Source organism: Gallinula chloropus (genome assembly GCF_964237585.1).
Source record: "Gallinula chloropus genome assembly, chromosome: 14".
Lineage (NCBI taxonomy): Eukaryota > Metazoa > Chordata > Aves > Gruiformes > Rallidae > Gallinula > Gallinula chloropus.
Window position 1 is genome coordinate 17,055,733 of NC_140099.1, and position 15,092 is coordinate 17,070,824.

Here is a 15,092-nt window from a genome sequence, read left to right on the forward strand (position 1 = left end):
CTGACTAGGACATGTAGGCTGTCCACATTATGTGCATTTGGAAGTTCTGTTTCAGACAGAACACCCATTATATGCAGCTCTTTTAAGTTTTGGCCTCTGTTTCAACTTTATACCAAGGAGATCTTGTTGTGTGATGCAAGGCTTCTCAGTGCTGCAAACTAAAATGCAGTAAATTGCCAACCAAAATACAGTAAATGGGGACAATCAGGAGATTTACTTCAAGGGTAGATTCCTGATCTGAATGAAACCACAAATTAGTTTCACACTTTTGTACTGAGTGCCTCCCAACTCTGTGTGAATGTTGCAAATGGGATGGTATTTTCCCCATAAAAAGGCACATGAATACATTAAAGAAATACTATTTTCCTCTCAGTGCTGTGATGTGTGCTGTTGACTTCATTCACCAGGACATTATCTGTATGTGGAAGTAAGTATTGTGAGCATAACATCTGGAAAGATGAGAAGCCTGGAAATGTACTGAAACTTAGCAAAGGGCTCTGTAGTAAGGCTGCTGCTGTGTTTTCAGAAACATCGTAATCATCTGTAATGATACTTCTCTGAAATACTTGGCGTGCTTGGGTTCCAAATATCTGGAGAAACAGAAAAATGGATGTATGAAGTAGGAACAACTTCATGCAAAACCCCTCATCTTTCTCTTTTACAACACAGTGAAGGGAACAGATTATAGACCAGGATTGTTTTCTGTAATAAAGCAGTATTCTTTCATTATTGTCAGGGAGGGATGCAACAAAAAAAATACACTTTCTCTCAGTTATATGGGTTGCCACAAGAGCCTTCAGATGCAGGGCTCACAGGAGTGGCCAGTACTGCTGTTGAAACAACTGAGATAAGGTCTCATAATGGGCCTGTTTGGCTGTTTTGCAGAACAGCTATGTATTGAATAATAGACTTAATGAGGATGATAATTTTCTTCCTTGCAGATGCACTATGGAGCTAAGCAACAATCATAAAACAGTTTGTCATCAACTAAAAGCATACCCCAATTTAACAAATTTATCACTAAATTATTTTAATGGGTGGTCAGAAATGAAACAGCAGAGAACCACAAGAATTACTTTGAAAAGAACTAAAAGAAAATAATTTAAGTTTTCAAGCTGTATAATGTTTGTGCATTCATCCAAGCCAGGTGAAATGAATGAAGTCATCTGTTTCCTGAGGAAATGAAGTCTCACTTTGTTTTGAGGTTGCTGCTAAAGTTACTTAGTAAATTCTTACAAAACTGCCTAGTTACAGTATCAGAGTGGAGTTCTTCAGCACTGGGTGCCACACAAGTTCCATGACCCAGCACAGTAAGCTGGAGAAAACGGCCTGAGGCAGAACTGAGCCTAGATATACTGAAGGCTTTATATAAAGGTTTATAAAAGTGGGCAAACCCTGATACAAAATAGGAGTCAGTGGACAAGGTGTCAAGTAGGTAGGCTGCTTTGGCCATGGTGATTCAGAGCTATTCCAGACTAACTGCAAATGGCCAGTCAACTGCTCGCTTAATCCAGCCAAAGCTGGAGTCACAGTCAGTTGTTGTTCCCCAAAGTCTCAAGCCTGGTTGCTATGTAGTCAATGCAAATGTCACTTCCACAAAACATCCAGCTATAAAAAACTGTTCTGACTCACAACATGATGTGAATAAAGCATCACCACTAACAGAGCCAGGAATTTTAATCTGACACATGTGCATTCAAACTGAGCAAAGGTAAGGGAAAGGCAAGTTCTCCTTCAATAATGTTTTGGTTTTCCTAGAACTGAGCAAGCATAGCAATGCCATTGGTAAGGGTCTGTGAATTCTTACAGTTAAGCATTTAATTGATTCAGGGCACTAGAAGGGATCCCTGACATGATGCATCTTCCCCAGCAGAGGCTGAGTGCATCTATTTATTCTTTTTTTGTTCTCCAGGCAATTTTGTTTCTTTTGTTCATGTTATTGAAGAGAGTAATGGGACTGAATGTCCTGTGTGTCACAGTACTGAAGTCACTCAGATCAGAATCGGATCCATCACTTTTTCCTGTCTAACAGTCACTCACTCACTCTCCATTTAGAATCACACACTGGGGAAATTACTGACCTAGACCATGCTGAACTGTGTTTGACTAAGAACCTGGGTTCTTAGCAACTTGGGTAGCCAAGGAGTAAATATGAACTAGGAGGAGTCTTAGTGATCCAAACTGTAACAAATTAAACAGGAGGAGATATAAATTACCATAGCATATTTACAGCCTTGTTAACAGAATTAAAATGAGGTGTAAGAAGCGTCATTTTTTTTGGACAGAACAGATAAAAGATAACACTTAAAAATCTGTGTAGCAGTAAATGAAACCAGAGGGGGGAAAAAGGACTTTCTTGTAAAATCTGTAATAGACCCCCAGTGACACGTAAAATTCTTGGATTAGAATTGACCGTAGGAGACCTCAGTAGTTTTATGTGTTAGAAGTTCCACGGCCACAAGCTCAATGGAAACAAAGAGCCAAGTGTAGTTTAAGATTTCCTGGTTTGTGGATGGCATCTGACAATTCACAAGGAAATCTGAAGATTCACGACTTAAGACACGTTAGTACTAGAATACATACCAAAGTAAATTACTAAAGACTTGTGTTTGGACTCACTGAGATAAATTTTACTAAAAAGCAACCTCATAAGTTACAAAGTATGATTAATTTTTACGTGTTTAATATTTCATTTCATTTCATCTAGTATGCATTTCTATCTAATTAAATTCACTGACAAAAACTCCCATTAAACAAATCCTAAATCCCAGTGTCTTTGCTGAAAGATAATTCCTGGTGAAATGGGTGGGATCTTTTACTGATTATTAATTACCCTTTCTGATTTAGCTCAGTAACTTCACTGGAAGATGTATCTGATAATTTTCTTCATTGTGATCAACGTTTCATTAAAAATGGCTTATTTTATTAGAGTTCCCACATGTCAATATCAGTTAATGATGGAAATCCTTGCTGGTATGATTCTAAAACAATGTAAAAAACAAAAAAAATACAACGCACCATGTTTTTGACTGTAATACTCTGGTTTAGCTTGATAGAGAAATTTGTTATCCTACTTGCAGGATACCTCATAAGTGCTCCATTTATTTGTATCCCAATTACAAAATGATTCTATTTTATGTATTGAGATTTATGTCCACATTTACAATACTTTTTTAAAAAACAAGAAGATATAACAGTTTTCTGGTATTTTTCCCCAGTTGATTTTGGATGGAAGGCAACATCTTCAATTGCTTTCTGTAGAGAATAAGAGACTCAAGGCGATGATTCTGTGCAGTTAGAGAGAGTTAGTAAGTCCAGATCTCCTAAGTACTGGATTGAAGTTCTGCCCAAGTGACCACAGGGAGGCATGTGAAACAAGTTTGTCATATTCATAGGTTGGGTCTGTGCTTCGGTATTTGCTGGTGCTGCACAGAAAGTCCAGGTTATTTTCACTTCAAGGATTTCCATCATCTTTTCTGAAAGTGTGGGGGGCGTTTTTTTGGTTGTTTGGTTTGGTTTGGTTTTTAATTTTGGATGAGTAGTAAAACAGGTATTTGAAAGAGCAACAAACCTGAACATTCATTCTGGTTTTGAAAGCAGCCGTGCCTTTAAATAATTGGAATACTTCCATGGATTTACAAGGACAGGCTTAACTATTAAGATTTTGGATGTGCTTGGCTGAGAGCGATGAGGGAAAGTAAAGATGAAAGGTTCACTGGAAGATGAGCTGCCATGCATAGTTGTAAACATCCTTCTGGGTTCTTCTGGGATCAACTGCTGTGTTCAGAGAAGTGTCACTGGGCCTGGCAGAGTGATGAGAAAGCTCCATGGGTTCTTTTTTTATCCTGCAGATGGAAAAATGAACAAAGTTAAATGGATTTTGACATGGCCGTTGATATTCGTGCTCTTTTGCACCATTCCAAACTGCAGCAAACCACGCTGGGAGAGGTGTTTTATGGTGACCTTCATCTTATCCACGCTCTGGATTGCCTTGTTTTCCTACTTCATGGTGTGGATGGTAAGTGCATGTGGCAGGACTTCCCATACTGAATGAAATGTGCATCTCAAATGGTGATAGATCTTTTATGTATTTGCTAAAGAAAAGCAGGTAATCCCAGTGCATTCTCTTCAGCTCATATTCTTAATTATTACAATTGTAGCTTTCTGCTCTTTCTTCTCTGTGCACATAATTGGGCCTTTACTGTATAGGGCTCAGTACAGTACAGGAAGGTGCTGGCTTGACTTTCAAGAGAATGGACATCCAGATCCTACTAGGAAAAGGGAGACTAAATTAAAATATCTAACTCTCAGAAGCTGAGATACCTTTAGGTGTCTACAGGGTCTCAGACTGAAATGTGCCTAAAAGGCAGATGGATGTCAAAAGTTGAAGACTCAGAAGTGGTGTAAAACACCTTGAGTAGACTGGAATAATGCAAGAAAATCCTTCTAGTGAAGAGTTTTATGATTGCTGGTGTGTCTCCATTAGCCCTATATCTGTGAGAAGCAATCTGTGAGGTGTAGATGTGTAAATTATTGTCAGTTCAGGAGCATGCTTACTTGAAGATTTGGGTAAGTCCCTATTTTTTTCTGTCTCACCCTCTTCCATTTTCTCCAGTTTACATTTTCAGTCAGAGAAGAGGCATGAATAGGAAAGCTCCTCAAATTAATTTTTGTGATGGAAAAATAAGCCATATTTTGAACTATCGAAAGTCACCTTTTTCTACACTAAAATATGCAAAACCTAAAACTTACATATACTTATAACTGGAAGAATGGTCAGATGTGCTGCTGGAGAATTTATATGCCTTTTAAAAGAAAATATAGTGAAGAAATCTTCAGCTTGTTTCATAGTGGAATATATATAATCTCTTATATACACTCATAGTCACATATACATATGTACTCACAGTCATGCATATGAAAACTTTTGTTCATGAGCTTCTTACTTGCAAAATCCTTTTTGGGTGGAGAATATTTTTACCTTTCTCAAATGTATCAGACATTTGCAAACTGCTTTATATATTTATATTTCCTCTCATGGGAGATTGCAATTTCTATATACTTTTTGCAACTTTCTATGTAAGTTTTGCATTGCAAAGTAATCCTCTTTTCACTTGATCTAGGCTGTGTTAGAGAAATTCATATTCCAGCCACACACTCTACCTGGCATAATGGTGCCAAAGCCACACATTCACTTCATACCATGTGTTCTTTGCAAGGCCATGCTCTGTACCTTGGTTCCATTTGTAGATATTCCCTTCACAAATGGGAGATGTTCTCATGGAGGCTGTAATACAGTTTATTTTAAAAGGCAGACAGACCTTAATACCCCGCTACCGCTGGCAGCGGGAGAATCATGCCCACTCCTATTTCTGAGTCACAGCTTGCCCCTGAGAATAAGGTTTGTGAGTGGGTTCCTAAAATACCCACTCTTTTCTTTGGTGAAAGGTCCACTTTTCCTCATACAACAGACTGGCAGATTATTTCAAGAAAACAACACAGAGCCTTAAAGACTTACACCCTTAGCAGTCTCAGGAGGGAAGCAGCTGCTTGTCCCTGATTCAGTCTTCTCACTCTCAGGCAGCTGCCTCTTCAACCATTTTTTCTTGATGCTTTTTGAGTCATCTTTGGATGTTTCAGCTAAATCCAGTTCCCTGTCCTTTCCAAGAGTACTGCTACAATTTTCAGTCATCCCATAAGCTCTTTTAAAGCTGCATCTGGACTCTCAGGGGACAATATACCCAGACTTGCTCACTTTGGGATTATATCAGGAGTCATCCAAGAAACTGGTTCCTTCATGTGTTGAGATAAAATAAGTTATTTATATGTCTACCCCTTTATCACAACATAAATTGGTTGCAGTTCTTTTGAGAGTAGAATCAGTGAGAATCTTGCCGTTCTTTGGAATAAAAAAACACCACTGGTTGGATTATGTCTGTGTTCCTCCTTAAGAGATCAGGCTGTCCTGTTAGAAGTACAGAAAATAGAGCTTTTTTATATTGAGAAAATGTTGAATAATATGACACAAAGTACTTTTCACAGGGTTGGTTTTAGACTGGCTATTCCACAATTACTTAATTTGCAGAAATGGATAAGTATCCTATGTCTAATACTGTTAAGGTCCTTGCCAGAAATGTTTAAATGTATGCCACAACTGCACTAGAATGAAGAGACTTTCCAAACATCATAGGTTAATCTGTTTTCCTCACTGTTCAGGTGACTGTGATTGGGTACACCCTTGGGATACCAGATGTGATCATGGGCATTACTTTCCTAGCAGCAGGAACAAGCGTCCCAGACTGCATGGCCAGCTTAATAGTAGCAAGACAAGGTACTGTATCTGCTGAACTGTAACTGCAATCATACATACTTGTTCTGTAATCTTCTTCCTCCAAACACACAAATTCTCAATGCAATTTTATTCATTTTTTCTTTTACTTTCACTGTTTCAGGGCCTTGATAAAAGCCAAAACACTTTGGTAATTATTGTGACCAAAAAATAACCCCTGTGCTGTTATCTGTAGCTTACTGGGACTAGACACACTAGCATTCTAGAAGGTCAGTCAACACTCAGATATCCCAAGGCTGGTGTGTATCAGTCAAGGTAAAAAGATAGAAGTGGTAGACAAAACTGAAATACCAGCTACTAAAACTAATGTATGCTGACCAGCATTTGTCCATGTAAAACTTGTACTGATTTCTAGAAGATCTCTCAAATCCAGGGCAGTGAAGTGGTTTAAGAGGATCTGGCAGAAGTGATGTTGCTGCAGGCACGCTTCGCATCCAAATGCAGGCCTCTTGCCCACTGGGACACATGAGTAGCTGCACTGGAAAGGGTTTTAGATAAACATCAGCTATGCTCTCATCAGCTTTCCAATTCAAATTGTCAAAGGCTTTCTGCTGCATCTTTACATTTTGATTAAGGTTCTTTACATTTCCTTTTTTACTTGAGAAGTATCTGTAGCCACATCCCTTTCTTTTTTTTTTGTTGAAAAACATTAAACCTGACAGTGTGATCTCCTGTATTGCAGTAGAATAATAAAAGGACCTAACTGTATTCTCTACCACTATTCCAGTTCCCATAATCTCTTTTATCCCAGATAATGACACCTCCAGCACACATCATTAGGCAAGCAACAAGGGTTTTGAAGTGATAAATTAAGTACTCAGAAGCCCCACCTTTGTACTTTTAGATAGGAGTAGTGCTGATAAATGTTGCTTGATTAAAAAGAATTCCCTATTAAAATATTTCATTTTCCAGGCTGAATTATTTGTTGTGTGCAGGAAAATCTCACAAAAAGCAATACAAAAAAGTAGTCAAGATTCTTACGGAGCCACCTGCCTACTAAATTAGTTTTCCATGTGTATTATTAAAGTGAATGGCTTTTTGCAAGAACAGAAGGAAAACATGATGCATTTTTAAAGGCACAGACTGCTTCTGTAGACTAGTCCTTTATTGTCAGGCAAAACTGTCATAGGGATTGTTTCCTGAGAGAGTGAAGGGCTAGCTTGGTAAAAAGCAGCCCTGTTCTCTCAAAGAAAATACAGGGAATTTGCACTTCTTGGGTTCAAGAGAGAGATTTACAGACAGGTTGAAGACAAATCTCTAAAAAGTGGAGACGGACACTACCATAGTATGGATCCACAGGATAACCTTTCTCAGCAGCTTCCTGCAAGAAGATACTGTACTTAGGGTATGGTAGTGTCTGTCTCCACTCTGTGTACTGTCAGATTATTTGTGGGACATGTGCCACATACATCAGAGTTCCCCTTCCATTCCAATATTCACTTTGTGGAAGTGATTCAGTAGTTAAGCCAGAGCCTAATGGAAATTAGCAGGGGCAGAGAGGAATTCTGCCTTCCCCACATCCATTGACACTGGTGCAGAATGCAATGCTGGCCAGTGATGAGCATTCAGAATAGGGTTTGAGTCCAGGGACTTCACCACCATTCATATATAATTTTTTTAACTTTCCTGAAGCATTTTATTGTTCCTGAAGTGAAATTATTGCTGATTAAGCCCCACATAAATGCTTAATGACTTTGACTACCATCTGGTTGGGTTCTTTTCATCATTCAAGCAAGATAAAGTCCACATGTCCACATACTAAATCCAGTACATAATATCCAGGTTCCCTTTCACTGCACAGTACCTGAAACAAGACTTGTTTCTTTAACTGGCATTTGACCACAAATGCTGAATGGATACCATACACCCAGTAAAGACTCTCCAAAACACAAGGAAGATCTAGTTGGAGTGAGCAAGTTTTGCACTTTTTTTCAGAAGTCATGCAAAGATCCTGAAAATTGTTTCCCTCCCCCAGATCCTCAGGCCAGTCTGTACACAGGGTAATGTTTCCTGTATGTTGGTTTTTACCCAAGAGTTGTGGGTTTTCTTCTGCAGGCCTTGGTGACATGGCAGTATCCAACACAATAGGGAGCAATGTCTTTGACATTCTGGTGGGCCTTGGCGTTCCATGGGGTTTGCAGACCATGGCAATTGACACTGGATCAACTGTATGTATACTTGGCAAATCTTTAATTTGTTCTTTTTGTCTATTTAAAAAAAAAATCCTAGAAAGAAAGATAAATCCTAAGAACAAAATAAGGGGTTTTTTTTTAAATCTAACAACCTGCTGAGCATGTTATTGATTGCTAGATAAGGTGTTACTTCTTTACCAAGGAACTAGGAGTTAAGGAAGCAGCTCCTTCCACAAGCTGCAATTAATTCCCAGTTTGTCAGCTGGAGTACATTACATGGTACAGCAGAAAAATAGTGCTATGGATATATGGCTCTCACTTTTTCACTACCCTGCTTCAAGCACACCTGTCTCCCTGTACCTTAGTATTTTTGCCTGTAAGGTGAGAATAACAGCATATATCTCTCTCCTGGGGATCTTTTAATGTAAAATCCATTATAAATGCTGATTTTTCTATTTGTTGGTTTGGTTTGGTTTTATGTGGAGGTGGGATTACTGATACATTTTGTTTGATTCCTTAATCTTCCCATTCTTTATTATGATAAATCTGGCATGGATTAGCATGATTTAAATCAGTTAATATTCAAAGCAGAATGTGGACTATAAATCAGTAAATTGATTTCTGTCTCCAAAGAACAGTTGTTACAAGGTGAATATTTTAAAGGTCTCTTCTCTAATTCCCACAGGTTAAGATAAACAGCAAAGGACTGGTCTATTCAGTTGCACTTTTGCTAGGATCAGTGGCACTTACTGTAAGTATCTGAGTGTCGAAATCATTTGCAGAATACTTACTGGGTATTTACATGTTTTAGAAAGATAAAATGGAAGTATGTATTATCCCTGAAACCTTGGTGCTTGTTAAGTATCATTCTTCTAGCAATACTGTGATTGGAGGAGCTGCCTTTGTCCTCAATCCGGTGAGGACTGAAATCTGATATGTAGTGCAAGGGATGCTGGATACATGTAGGTCTCATTGATTTCAGTGGCAGTGTTGAAACTGTGGGATCCAATAGCACTTCTGTGCTCTTGTGTCCAGCTGCATACTCCAGGCCTGTCTCTACTTTATGTTGGGACAAGACCCAGGTATGTTTCATCACCCTTTTGCCCTTGTCTCTGATTTCCAAAATCAGCCTGGACTAATTGAGTGTTGTAGCCAACACACTTAACGAGGACTAGTCTGTGAGAACTGTGGACCTCAGGACTTTGAATAGGCATACTAAATGTCACTCAGCATAAGCCACCCTTGTAACAAATGGTTTGTTAAGGTGAAACTGTAATTCTGTTTCAAAAGTAAATTTTGCTGGTACTTAAGGTCTGGTCCTGCTGACTCCCAGGAAACCCTCTGTGGAAAGAATGAAATACCAAAGGTATAAAAATACCACTTATACTAACATCTTTCACTGATTGCCTGGGGACATTCTTTAGAGGTTCTGTGTAGGAGGGGATCATCACCAGAGATTTCACACTATTGCATGACTAGGTCCTACAAAACTCCACATCACCTGTGCACGACTTAAGTGATAGAATGACCAGGGCTGCTCACTCTGCCACTAACTGCCTCACGCATCTGATACACAAGCTGTGGGAGTCTGTTGGTTTTCTCTCCGTACCCCCATGCCTGTCATGCTGCACCGTGCGTGTGAAACCACAAAGATCTTCTGTAGGCATTTGTATCTGGTGTTGCTGCATGCATAGGGGTGATCAGCACTGTGGAGAAAAAACTGGGAGAGTTATGCAAATGTGTTATTCTGCTAGCTGTTCTTGCTGTTCTGAAGAGTCTTTTCATAGCAGAAGCCATATCACCTGAGCTCGAAGCCTCTATTATTGTCTCATTTTTGCTGGATACCCTGATTAGCACAGACCCTCCCAGCAAAACTCAGTGAAGAATTTTGAGCAAAACAAATAATCAGAGGCACTGAACATCATTGAAAACAAATTCCTCCATAAGGACTTCATTGCTTTGCTGCCTGTAACTTGTAACTCCCCTTAGTTCTGGAGCTGAGACATCAGAGACAGCACCTCTTCTGAAGCTGTGGTGCTGGTGTACTACTGGACATCAGGGATCTGTGGGGGGAAAACTGGAGGGACAGGCATTAGTGTAGTTCAGTGCATTCCTTTAGTTCGTACTGAATCAGTGAATGAGTGCTGCTTGACAAGAATGTGCCCCATGTACTGAAAATGCATTGCAGACTGCAACTGGGCACCCAGGGGCCTGTTTCTCAATTACATAACTAACTTGTGAACGGGCCTTCAAGTGGGTTAATTTAATATTTCATAAAAGGATCTTCAGACAACTGAGAGTTGGGCCAGAGTTTGAGTTCTTAGTTTGGGCTTTTGCATTCCTCTTCTTGAACAGAAAAAAGTAATGTTGCCTTTTTGATCTATAAAATACTGGGAATATATTTATATCTTCATTCAGGATCTCTAAATTAAAATACTCTCATTCTTGGCTTATAATGGTTGTTTCCAAAAGTCTCCTTTGGGGCTTAATTAACCAAGGCTTTGTTTGTTTGCAGGTGTTTGGAATCCATGTAAATAAGTGGAAACTTGACAGGAAATTAGGCATCTACGTGTTGTTTCTTTATGCTGTTTTCCTGTGTTTCTCTATATTGATAGAGTTCAATGTCTTCACCTTTGTCAACTTCCCTATGTGCCGAGAAGAACTTTAAACCACAAGGAGAGAGACTGAAATTCTTCTGATTGTATGTGCTCTAAATGACAGGAGGCATTTCACATTTCTACCTTCTTTCCATCAGTAATTTGAGTGTCATTCCTGCTTCATCAGCTAACAAGCACTTTTACCTGCGTGGAAGGAAAGGATACCTTTCTTTTAACCTGCTAGCTCAAGGCAACCAAAGCATTTTCCTCCACTTTGGATATTGCTGCTCAGTCATAAAGCTGTGTGGATCTTATGCAGAACTCTAAAATGACCCATTTCTGGGACATTCTGTTGTGGCTTTCGTTCTCCTTTTGCAGACAATCAACCACCACCATCAAGGTTAGCAAGAGGACAGGAGAAAAATCTTTATGGTTCTTTTGGTTTTGACATTTACTTTCAATGGAAGAATAAGAGGCAAGTTCAGAACTTTTCTTGGCTCAGACAAAATATCTCAACTACGGGACCAGAAAGTCCAAGGCACATACCATGGCATGCACTGTTGAGGACATCATTTCCCCCTTCAAGTGCTCTGCTTACAGAGGAACTGCACTGACAGTTTTTGATGGCAGTGTTGAATATTTATCACCATTTTCAATAAACATGAACAATGTGGCAGAGAAAGAAGAGGAAATGGTTGTATGTTGTATCATTTGTGATGATGCAGACTAAAAGTCAGAGTATCTGCATGTTGAAGAAGAGAATTACATGCAGAAATTCATACTTGAAAACGATGTTTTACCATTAATAAGGAATCCTGTATAGATAAATAGAAACTAACATTTGTGGAATATTACACCATGAGAAAAACTTTTCATTGGCCCTTGTCAGCCTATTGTGTAAATTTAGAAGAAACTAAACAAATGAAATATAACTGGGTGCTCAGTAACTATCAGTTATTGTTATCAGATGAGAGTAGTATCTGAACATCATCCAGACTTTGTAACAACAAAACCCACCCTGATTTTAATTTGATTTGATTTGATTTGGGGGGGGGTAGAAGCTTATTTCATCAGGCAAGAAACTGAGGTATTCTTCTCCAATTTTTATTTATTCCCAGATGCTTAATGAAGTTGAGTGTCTGACACTGTGCAGTGCAGATAAGAAACACCTAGTCAAAAGCAAGTCTGTCAAGAGGTCCTTGATTTGATTGCATGCAAGTTTTGAAGCATGATATACTTATTTTTAACCCCTAGTAAAAGCCAAGTTTTTATATCCTTGCCACCAGCATAAATCTGATATAAGGAATTACTCTGGATGTAATTGACAGCAAGATCTGGCCCAGAGTAAAATAATGGGTAACATTCCACATTGTAGCAGTCATATGATTGCAAATCACTGAGACAGTGTATTTTGAATTGCTACTGAACTTTAAAAATATTTTAAAGCTGTATGTGAACGATCACATAAAGTTTCTAAAGAAGCACAGTTAACTTTATATGTAGATTTTTTTAATTTTTTAATGTTTATAAACCAAAACAAATCTATCAACTAACAGTTGATGCATTTATAAATATATTAATATTTTGCACTTAAGAATATATATTAAAAATCCCATTATTGTGTCAACAAGAACATGCTAAAAAACCTTAGCAAATAAGGACTTGCTCAGAAATTTCCTTATTTTCCAATATATGATAAATATTTATGTTTAGCCAGCTCACATGCAGAATACTGTGTACAGCAGGCAATGTGTTTACAATTTAAAAATTGTGTTGGTACAAATTAAGGAGCATATTCTGCAGTTGAATATTTTTTCAGGAATTGGATCCTTTCAATGTAATCCTAAGGAAAAAAGAGCAACAGATTTGTTGGCTTTACACCTCGTTACAAATGTCAGTATTAGTACCCACTTTGGGCTGTTCACCTTGAGTAGTTTTGTGGTTAAACTAGCCAGTCCTAAAGATGGCAACAAATACAGCGTTATAAAATGCTTCATTGAATAGGCAAGCGTGACAGGAAACACATTTGATCTCAGATATGCCAGTGACCCCTTTTCCAGGCATTCAAGATGTTTCTGCTGCAGTGTAAAGCTGGGGAGATGGAATTCGTGTTCCTCTTCACAAGTCTTCTGTGCAGCGTAGCGCTGTGCCACCAGAGCATCCCTCTCTAGTCTTACTCTCCTCCCTGCTGTCTTACAGGAGGACAGTTTCCTGCTGCAGGTCTCGGGATGGCTTAGGTGCGAGGCTGAAGGGAGCAGAGAGAGAGGCTGAGTAGATGTTTTTTTCCCTATGTTCTGCTGTTGGGTGTGCTTGGAGAACTAGCCGTCTCCAAGCAAATATTTGCTCTTCTGTGCACAGTTCAGGTGGCTTAGATGTCTTCACACTACAGAAGAGTAGTTCCAAAATCTAGTTTCAAATGCCTAGTGACCAGCTGAGTTGACAGTGATGAGGGCATCAATGTTTACAGTGCCAGACATAGCAAATTGTACTGTACCTTCGTATTTCTGAGCCAGGCAACTTTTTTTGTTCTGTAGCAGCTGATCCCCAGCCCAAATATGCATGAAATTGTGTTTGCTAATGCCATGAATCCTTCAGACATCATTCGGAATTATTCTGCCTAAATTGAGTATCACCTGCTCCAGAAACCTGGAGTGTTCTGTTGTGGCAAGAGACACTCTCAGAAGGTAATACTGACCTTAAATTGCATGGCTGATCCTCTCATCTGTAGCCCTCCCTAAAACACAGACTCCCTTCAGGACAATTTATGTTGAATTCTAATTCATGAGGTGGTCTCATACCCATCTCCTGCTATGAGACAGGAATCATGCCATACTTACTGTTATAAATAATTCAGTGGGATTCTCCTCTGACACCACCACATGACCAAGGACGTATTGTTTGCCAAAGAATTATTAGATGGTGTATCAGGGCTTTGATGACACATACTCATATCAAGTAGTTTAAAGAGTCCCTATGTAGTCATTATCCATATGCTAAGATAAAGACCAAGCCATGCAGATAAACAGAATGGCCCGATAACTGTCTGACTGACAAAATGCTGTATGCCAGATAAACCCACATCAGAATGTATCACTAATTCAGGAGGCTTTTGCTGAGTAATAGCAGACTAGTGCCTTTCACATACACAAAAAAAAAGAGATAAATTATTTCCTCATGTGGTCAGGAAACCACTACAAATTTTGCCATTTTCCAGCCAAGAAGAGGAGTGGTTTGTGCTTGGCTCTCTGCAATTAATACAGTTCTATATAGCATCTGTTCAGTTTGTGTCTGTAAAAATTTGTAGCCATTTTGTTGTACTAACCATTGCAAAACTTATCTGGCTGAGTTTAAAATGTATGTCACAATGTTGGGGAAGTTAATGTTCAGCTCAAGAGTGAAAAGAAAGCTGGCAGATATGAGAGGGGAAACTCTTCCTGTGATCTGAGAGTTGCCAGCATGCTAACACTGAAGAGTAATGCAACTCCAAAAAAGATGCCCCATATCCAGCAAAGCTTACCTCCAGTAGGATTGATTCCATGCTTAAAGCTAAGCATATATCCAAGTGCCTTGCTGGATCGTGTCCTAAGGTGAATGCAGAGCATGGTTTCTGAGTATTCGATCATATTCAGATCTTTTAATATTTTATTGGCTTTGTAGTTTAAAGATTTTAATTCTTCCTCAGATGGAAAGGTTTGGCCAGAATCTGTGGACTTCTGCTTTGCTGATTCCACTTTGGATTTCCACTCTTGTAAATAAGAGAACAGGTTCCTTGTCTCAGACTTCAGAACTGTGCATCTGCCACGGTGTCCCAGCAGGATCAAAACTGAATTACAACTGGCCAGGGAGAGCTTTTTTTGCCATTCTGCTGGAGTAGCACGGTCCCACGTAAACCCACGGGGTGTCATCTGCCTGTAGTGAGCAAATGAGAGTGTTTCCACCGAGTTCAGCAGTGTCCCAGTCCATTTATACACCGTAACAATTGCGCTGCTCTATGAAGCTGTGTGATGGAAGCCC

General features: G+C 39.1%; 1 protein-coding gene across 1 annotated transcript in view; it reads left to right on the forward strand.

Moving 5' to 3' along the window:
* SLC24A4 (solute carrier family 24 member 4) overlaps positions 1-11,624 on the forward strand; it is a gene marked incomplete at its 5' end in the record, with an annotated part of 85,001 nt that extends 73,377 nt beyond the window's left edge. Inside the window, 5 exons of the mRNA XM_084270765.1 lie at positions 3,852-4,018; positions 6,217-6,331; positions 8,405-8,517; positions 9,167-9,232; positions 10,997-11,624. Of these exons, the coding sequence (XP_084126891.1) occupies positions 3,852-4,018; positions 6,217-6,331; positions 8,405-8,517; positions 9,167-9,232; positions 10,997-11,149 (614 nt within the window). The 3' untranslated portion in view covers positions 11,150-11,624. The remainder of the gene's footprint in view (positions 1-3,851; positions 4,019-6,216; positions 6,332-8,404; positions 8,518-9,166; positions 9,233-10,996) is intronic.
* Between the last annotated feature and the right edge of the window lie 3,468 nt (positions 11,625-15,092).